Source organism: Cornus florida, unplaced genomic scaffold (assembly GCF_030987335.1).
Source record: "Cornus florida cultivar Cherokee Brave unplaced genomic scaffold, ASM3098733v1 CherokeeBrave_3.0.0_Hap2_Chr02, whole genome shotgun sequence".
NCBI classification, from domain to species: domain Eukaryota; kingdom Viridiplantae; phylum Streptophyta; class Magnoliopsida; order Cornales; family Cornaceae; genus Cornus; species Cornus florida.
The window spans coordinates 45,209,960-45,219,444 of NW_026775572.1; the positions used below are offsets into that span (position 1 = coordinate 45,209,960).

At 32.1% G+C, this 9,485-nt stretch overlaps 1 protein-coding gene across 1 annotated transcript; it reads right to left on the reverse strand.

Annotated features, from left to right (window-relative positions):
• Positions 1-5,767: 5,767 nt before the first annotated feature.
• On the reverse strand, positions 5,768-9,218 carry LOC132286905 (amino acid transporter AVT1I-like). The gene is made up of 3 exons (XM_059789334.1): positions 9,125-9,218; positions 8,123-8,733; positions 5,768-6,280 (listed from the first exon to the last, which is right to left on the reverse strand). The coding sequence occupies exons 1-3, from the start codon at positions 9,216-9,218 to the stop codon at positions 5,768-5,770; spliced, it is 1,218 nt and encodes a 405-aa protein (XP_059645317.1).
• Between the last annotated feature and the right edge of the window lie 267 nt (positions 9,219-9,485).

Sequence of the window (9,485 nt, forward strand, 5' to 3'; positions counted from 1 at the left end):
CCTAATCCTGATCTGGATCCGATCCAATTAGTCGGATATAGATTGAACAAAAAATTCAATAACTCGATTACGATCCGAATCCGATAATCCCTTTAACCTAACTAATCGGATATGAATTATACTGATTTGATCGGATAATAATCCGATCCGATCCGAATAAATTTATATATATATATATATATATATATATATATATATCATAATGTTATATGTATAATAGTGCGATGTTTTTTTTTTTTTTTTTTTTCTTTCCTGGGTAATAGTGCGATGTTCTCATTCACATACTAATAAATCTCCTAATATACATACCAATTATATCATACCCTTTTATTCATTAACAAAGAATAAATATTTTTTTTCTTTTCTTTTTATATTTTACTTATTATTTTTTTTTATATCTTTTTCTTATAATCATTGTTTTTTTATTTTTAAATTCCCATTTGACATTAATTTATATATTTTTCTTTTTTTTAATAAAAAACTACATTTTTATTGGATCGGATCGGATTATCGGATCGAATATCCGTTTATTAACAAATCAGATTCGGATTGACATACAAAATATTCGTCGAATTATCGGATCAGATCGAATAAAATGATTATCGGATTCGGATCGGATTAGACCTAATCCGACCGAATCCAATTAAATTGTCAAAAACCAATAGAAAAGCATTAAGTACAGGAAAGGAGGCCAAACATAGAGTGTGTTTGGATTGAGGAAAGTAGATAAGAAGGCAGGGAGGATTTATTATGTTTGGTTTAACAACGATGAGATAAGGGGTAAGTGTAAAAAATACACTTGAAGTATACTTTTCATAGCACTTTTACTCCTTATTTAAAAAAAATGTACAAAAAATACTTCTATTCTTTTTAATTTGTACGAAAACACCTCTCAATTAATATAATACTCATTTTACCCTTTTATTCTTCAAAAAATACCCCAACCAAACCTTACTTCTTATTCTTATTCTTATTCTTATTCTTATTCTTCTTTGCGTATGTGTTCTCTCCAAGTGATTTTTAGACTACAAGAATGTATTTGATGGAATGATTTAAAAGTTTATATAGCAGCAAAATGACCATTTTTTAGTGGACTATGGTTTGACTTGTACGGATTCTTTAAATATCAAATAATTTAATTTGTTCATATCTATTTGACCATAAAAATGCAAAGATTTACCATATCTGGCAACTGATTAACTACATACGCAGTATACAATTTAATATGGTTTAATTTGTTCATATCTGGCAACTGATTAACTACATACGCAGTATACAATTTAATATGCAAGGACGGACTTTTACTCCATAGTGAGAGACACGGAGAGGAATACCAGTGGAGGAAAATGGTTCACACGGTGTAATAGGTAGAGGAAGACACCAAGTCTCTCAAACCACTAATGGTCAGTAAGGCTTAAAAGCCTTAAATCGGGGGCAAGCAAGCTACAACAAACTGAGTTTGGTTTCGCCGACGTGAACTGGTTTCGCCGGCATGAATTGGTCGGTAAGGCTTAAAAGCCTTAACCACGAACTGAGTTTGGTTTCGCCCACACTAGGAGCTCGCCATTGCTTTGTCGTCGCTTGGGAGATCACGCCGACGTGAACTGGGTTTCGGTACTTGGATCGTCACCGGAAAGAAAGGAAGTTTATGTTTGAAGCTTTAGAAAGATGGATTCTGGTAAAGTCGTGCCCATCCAAGCCCGGCCTTTCCACTCTATAGATCCACATCCGCCGCATCACAAGGAGAAATTTGAGGAAGAGTCGTTCATTCGACCCGCCGTTTGTTCCGGAGTGTATCGATTTCTCTTTTTATTGTTGTCATTCTTTCATCCCGTCTTCCGGTCAGATTTCAGTCACTAGACACCAACCCCAATACCTATGAAAAAAAAAAAAAAATTCCACTATGACTACCGACTATATTATCCAACTCTCAGTCTAGTCCTTTGGACCAGAAGAGCAGTGGTACTGATAGAGTTTTGCAACTTTCCAAAATATGTGGGATTATTTGGCTTGTTGCCGGTGATAACCAGGACGGAGCCAGTATAGGACGGGGCACGTGCGATTTTTTCCTTTTCTTATTTTATATATATATTTTCCTATAATAGGTATATATTTTAAAAAAAAGTGTAAAAGTACCCCCAAATTTCTCCTTCCCTTTTATACTCTATATGTTTCCTTAATTTTTTTTTTCTTAAATTATTTCATTATATTCTTATCTATGTAATTTATTAATTTACCTCATTCTAAAAATATCAATCTCTATCTATATTTATCCACCTATTTCTCTTTTTGTATATATACTTCATAAATATTAATTTATATTTATTTAGTGTACAATGTGCCCCCTGAACAAAATTCTGGCTTCGTCCCGAGTGATAACAAGTTGGAGTTCTTATGGGATTATTTGGAGTGGGTCTTGATAACTTGGAGTTATTGTTCACCGACGACGGGTCTACAACTCACCAGAGATGACGGGTCTTCTCCAGTGTTCCCTTTCCTCTCTGCGGCAACTCACCAAGATGAAGAAGAAGAAGGGTCAAACCCTTTTTAGTCCGTTCACAAATTTTTTTTATTTATATACATTATAAAATGTGTTGCCAATGGTATTTTAGTCTAATTTTTATAAATAAGATCTATTTGCACAAATGTCATTATTTAGGGATATTTTTTGCGTGGAGAGGTACAATATGCACCGTATACATATTAAAAAGGTATTTTCTACAATTTACCCATTAGAAAAAGGAAATGACAAGGATGAAAAAGGAAGAATTTTATTAACCACTTGAGCAGTACCTTTGTTGTTACGGAAAAGAATAATAATAAAGGAAATCTCAAGCCAAATTTGTACTTGGCAGACCTAAATCCCGCACTTTAAATTCAGACACATCAATATCTTGTTGAACTCCACTTTGAATTTTTTTATTGGAACTGAATTTGTAAGCAGTAAAATTTAATAAGACGATGATGTGATCAAATTTGGATCTCAAAATTCAGGTCTGCAAAGTCCAGAAAATATATTTAGCTGGAGAGGTTCCTTGTTGAAGATATTTGCCATTATTATTATTATTATTGGGTTATGTAAAAGTTCTCCATTTTTCACTGTTTTGCACACGCCATATGTAATCCCATCAACTATTTGAAAGCTACAACTTATATTCAATCCGTTAAAGTGTTGTTAACATATATATCTAATATACCATTTTACTAGTTAAAAAATGAAAATTAAAAAAAACATTGGTTTTAAAATGACAAAAATATTAGGATATATATATATATATATATATATATATATATATATATATATATATATATATTAATATGGATAACTGTTTATAGGTCAATTCATAGATCTAAAAATTTTTGATGAATGAAGAAGGGTAGTATATGAAGATTTCAGGTCCAAAATTGTCAATTTTTCGTCACTATCCTCAAATGGGATTATGGGAGGGGTATCTGCGTATATATTTTGTGAATAGTATGAGGGGTTTTGTATAAAAATGAAAGTTTAGGGAAGTTTTTTACAAAATCATGAAAGTTGAAGGGATTTTTATTTTTATTTTTTTTCTTTCAGTTTACCCTATTATTATTATTATTATTATTGTAACAAGTGAATTCCTATTTTATCTTCTTTTTCTCTTTTGTTATCATTTTTCCTCCACTTTCCCTTTGTTATAAAAATATGATCTATAAACCCTTTTTTAATTCTCCTTCCATTAAATACTCTTTTTGTTCATCATTGGAAATCATTGCCGCTTGTTTACTACTAGATTAGATCATTGCCAACTCTTAACCAGCAACCATGCGATTTATACTTTGTACATGAAATTGCAATCAACTTTTATCTATGTAAAGATTATTTTCTAGAAAATTAAGGACTGGATTTAAACTACACAAACTGGAATGGAACAATGGCTGAGTCCACTGAGTTGTATCTTGGCCAATTTGTATCCCCATTTGAGCAGTGTTTGGAGTTAAGGACACAACTTTTTCCCCAAGTGAGCTTCAAAGGAAAACAGAGCACGTTACAACCCCAAAAGGTTGGCCCAGTGGCAAGGTCACTTGGCGCTGGTGCCTCATAAAATGTTAGATTTGAGATTCGACTTGCACTGAGTACAGGGGCAGAGCCAGAAATTTAAGGTTGGGGGCCAGATTTGAACTATGTAACAAAATTTAAAAAAGAAAAAACTTATAAATCAATTGTAATATAACTTATTTTTAAATATTGGTCATAATCTTGAGAAAATTCAAAAATGAAAAAAAATACAACTTGGACACAAAAAAAAAAAAAAAAAAATGATGCTAGAAGAAAATTATGGAGAAGAAATGTAAAGAACTGGAAGAAGAAAATTAAGTAAATTCCACAATTCAACAACATAATGAATTTTAACTCAATTTTTAGCTGAAAAAAAAAAAAAAAAATCAACACAATTATTATTGAGTTATTAAACAAGATACAAATAATTATAAAATTTGTTATTTAGAAAGTAATAACTAAAAGTATACAGATGATATTATTATTGCTATTGAGAGTTTCACAATACTTTAATTTATCTTCTTTCCAAATATTCCTAGGACTTGCCAATAAAGATTGTTATATAATTTTAGATATTTTCTTGTAAATACCATTTTATAATAATGTTTTTACCAAACATGAGTGAACATTAATATTTTTATTCTTTTTTTTTTATCTCTTGAATTAATATTATAGGTATTGTACATGTATATATAAATAAAATAACAATGTGTTGAGATAACAACTATAATAATTATTTACCAAAAATAAAAAAATTGACTAAAATAATAATGAGTTTAAAATTTTGTTTCATAATATTTGAGCTTTTAAAAGAATAGTTAAAAGAGTGCAAGTTGAAAATTATTTAAATTTCAAGGAGACACAAATTAAATTTATTTTCAAACTCTTCTTTTTGTGTAAATATATGTGTTTTGAAAAAGATTGGGGGGGCCAATTGAAATTTTTAATTAATTTTAGGGACAAAATTTACAAATTAATTAATATTTTAGGGCTGGGCAAAATTTGTAAATTATTTAACAATTAATAGGTAATAAAAAAAAAATCCATTTATGAAAAAAAAATAAAAATAAAAATCCAAAAATTTTGGGGCGGCCATGGCCCCTACTGGCCCCCTCTAGCTCCGCGCCTGACTGAGTACAAACAATTTGATTTGAGAGCCACCCAGGTTAATCTAAAAAAAAATTACATTACACTAATTTCTTTTTTTCTCGGCATTGTGGCAAAAAATTAGGCATAGTACACGTTCTTATCAGTTTTAACATATTATATATTGGCAGTCTACGGTGAACTTGTTGGCTTTTTCTCTAATACCACTTCGTTGTCATTTGCTCTGATACCACTTTGTTGGATAAGTGGACGGGCTAGAGACACAAACAACACAATAATATGAAATAGGAATTGTGGAAAGGAACACTTAAAAATATATTATATTCTACTCATACTATTCCATCTTATTCTCTAACGTACTTTTTTTCCCTACATAAAATAGGTATAATAGATGAATTTATACAAGTTATAAGACATATATAAACAATTACATTTCAATGCCCAATTACTCCCACTAATCCCACTAACATGTATACAAACTCTCACTGTCACACCATTAACATAAATACAAACTCCCACTAACACACAATTAATACACCATATTAAAGGAGTTGTAACCTTCACAAAAACACTAAAAAACACCTAATCAAGTTTAATTTCCAACAGGACTGTCATAATTCAAGTTGGTCAGATACGGTTTACAATGTTTTTTACAGAAGCATATGTACCTAAGACAGAAACAAAAACTCCCATGACCAGAATTGCCACAATAAGCATCATCTCAGATCCGAAACTCAGAGAACCTTTGTTGATCTTCAGGTAACAAAGGCAGGGTAACAAAATCGAGACACCAACGCTCAGAAATGCTCCTATAAACGCCATCACATAGCCAAAAAAGGGAACGGCTAGCGCCACAAAAACAGTGCTGATCACCAGAACCGTTCTGATGAGGAGACTGATGGATCTGCTATTTTCGAAAGGAAATGCGGCCTCAAGAGCTGTGACAATTGGAGATACCATTATGGCATATTTAGTGACGGGATTGATTAATGTGGTGTATATTGCTATTTTGGAACTTATGTTTCTTGTAGGGAGATTTAGTGTCACTTGAGACATCAAATTTTCTCCATACATTAGGTAGCCTATAACTGCCATTGATCCATAGCTGACGGTGCTTAGAACAAAGCACACAAGTAGAACCTGCAATGAAAGTAAGTACAATGAGAAAGGTAATCATCATATCCAACCAAAATTGCTTATAATAGTACACTAATGGTTACCCTTTCATGGAATTTCTAAGAAGGGTAAAACGGACTTTAGGCCAGTTTTGCTTATGTAAAAACAAAATTGACATGTTTTTGTTTTGCGTGTCTTGGACCCAGATTTTAGTCTCTATCCTAACCCGAAATATAAAAGTATTAGGATTTAAACTTTTATGAGAGAACACTGAAAATTGAGATTGAGAGTGAAAGAGGAAGGATGTATTGGGATTTGGGAGTTGAGAGACTTTTAAATTCCTTTATTTTTCACATGGTCAAAATTCCTCACCGACCTTTACTGTAGACGTAGTTATAAGCTGAACTAAGATATATTTTTTCGTTTGTATGGTGTGCGATTTTTGTTTTCTATCAATTCTTGATTATTTCATTCTTCACTCTCTCTTCTTCATTTTTTTTTAATAAAAAATTTCCCTTTAAATATATATTTAAGGTTATTTAAATCTGGTTAGAGATAATCAAATGACAGATTAATAAATGTATAATTATTATTTGGTAATTCAACTTGACAACGTGTTCTCCCAAATATTTGGTTGTCATTTCTATACTTTGTAAGTCAAGTGTCACATCTTGATTAACTATCAACTAAAGGTAGTTTTGGTATTCTCCTTTCCAATACGTCAGTACCCTCAAATTCAACAGGGAACTTGTCACTTTTATTTGTTGTTACATTTTATTAGCTTTCCCTATCTTGATTGATTCTCTCGTCTCCAATCAATTTGACATGAATAAGAATAGATAAAAACATGATGTTATATGAGAAAAAGTAAAACAATGAAAAAAAGATAATAATAAAAATAAAAATAAAAAAATCTTTAACTTGAATACTTATGTTATGTTCGGTAAGGAGGAAGGAATAAGTGTGGAGAAAAAATAAGAAGAAATAAACAAATTTTCTTTATTCGGTAAAGATATAAGAAAAGAAAAGAAAATTGGAAGGATGATCCATTCTTTCTCCTTTACAAATTTTTATCCGTTCAAAAATGGGCGGAAGAAATGAGAAAAGACAAGTAAACTATCATAGAAATTTTAAATTAAATACTATTATAAATTATACAAGTTTTTAATTATAATACTATCCTCTATAAATTACAATATTATAAATATTATTGGATATTATTGTAAAAATAATTAAAATCTTGTCTTTCCTTCTCTCTTAAGGAAGATAGGAAATTTTAAATTTATTCTCTTTTCTTCTATCCAACAGAACAAAAAAAAAAAGAAATACACAATCTATTCCCTAAGGATATCTCATCCATCTTTTCTCCTCTCCCTTCCATCTAATTTTTTTCTTCCCTGCACAAATGATGAGCATTAGCCTAAGTGAATAAAGATAGGTTGAGTATAAGTTTTCCTTCTAGAGACAAAATATTATGTATAGGATTAATCGGTAAGAATTTAGAAAGAGTTAGACTAAGATGGTTTTGACACATATAGCGGAGATCTAGTGACGCGCTGGTGAAGCAAGAAAGATTAGTTGTAATAGAAAGTAAGAGACGAAGAGGGCTTCCAAAAATAAAATGTGACGAAATTATTAAAATTGACTTTAAAAAGTTAAACATAATAGGGTAAACATTGACACGCCATAGAAAAAATTGGAGAAGGAATTCATGTGGTTGACTCCATTCATATAGGATTAAGGTAAAAATGATGATGAAAATGACGACAACAATGATCATAAGAGAAAAATATAGTGCTTGCGTTTGCTTGAACTTTAACGGAAAAACAAAATACTTGAATATATACTTGGGGTACTATTTCTTACCTTAGGAAACTGGCTCCTATCTTTCATGGAATTGCTGAGTGTAGGGAAGACTGCATGACCACAATAACAAAAGGTAAACAAGCTCATGGTTATAGGCATTCCTCTCCAATTCAAAAGTTCTCCTCTTTCATGAAACCCCGCACCATGATCAACTGCACCAGCACAAAAAACAGAGCCAACCAGAACAATGGAGGCGAAAACCCCGCCAGCCGATACATAAGCCAGCAAATCCAAACTCCTTAACCATGTTGTTGGCAATATGACTAGGGCACTGAGCAGAACAAAGCCTTGTTTGCCTCCTAACTTGAGGCCAGCAATGTGAAAGTTGGTGTTGGGAAACAGTTTATTCAAATTGTCCCCTTCTAATATCAGAAACTCAACTGCAACCAAATAGAGCTCAAGATAAATGAAAGTGGACACCATGGCTCTTCCTTTACCCCCAAAGGCCTGCCCGCCTATGTCCGGATAAGTTTTGATCAGCGGCTGAGCATCCATGCATCGTCGTAGGAGTAGTCCTGTGTAGAAACAGAAAATTGCTACCACGAAAAGCATAATCAAGCTCAGCCACCCTCCCTGAGACAGTGCATATGGAATTGAGAGTATCCCAACACCTGAGAAAGCAGAGTATGAAACATTAGCCCACTATTAGTGCATTTTTTCAATAACTGAGGTGTCCTGGGCTTTGCCTGGACTATTCCACAAGACTTTGCAAGGTTCTATTAGTGCATTTACAAGAGCCAAATTCATTGTATATATTGATGAAATTGGTTTTATGTCACGACGGTCCCACCCTGTGTAGATATTGTCCGCTTTGCATATTTTCTATGCGTTTTCAAAACATGTTTATATGTTATGAAACGTTCACACATATACATGTGACAAGGGACATCACGGTTTGGGAGATAATTTTAACTCCTTGAATGATATGGAGTAGGAAATGATGGTGAATGCATCAAGAAAACACACTTGCAAACAGCTATACACACATATATAGAGAGAGACCTGATAAGGCATTAAGCCCATTGAAGCAAGTTCTAATAAAAGAGGTGCCATCGCTTGGTTGCTGTAATTGTGGAGGCTGGTTTTGGCTCTCCATCTTCTCTGCACTATATGAGTCCATCTTTTGGTGTCTACAATCCAAAATGTTGGTTTATATAATAGAGAAGATGGTGAAATGTGAAAAGAGGTGACAAATCATATACATATATAGTCTTTTTTTTCTTCAAAAAAAATAAAAAAGGAAAGAAAGAATTTTAAATACTTTGTTGTGGAAAGAAGATTGTGGGGATGAGTAGATTGCCATTCAAGTTCAGCACCAAAAATAAAAAAATAAAAATAAAAAAATGCATGGTCTGGTACAATC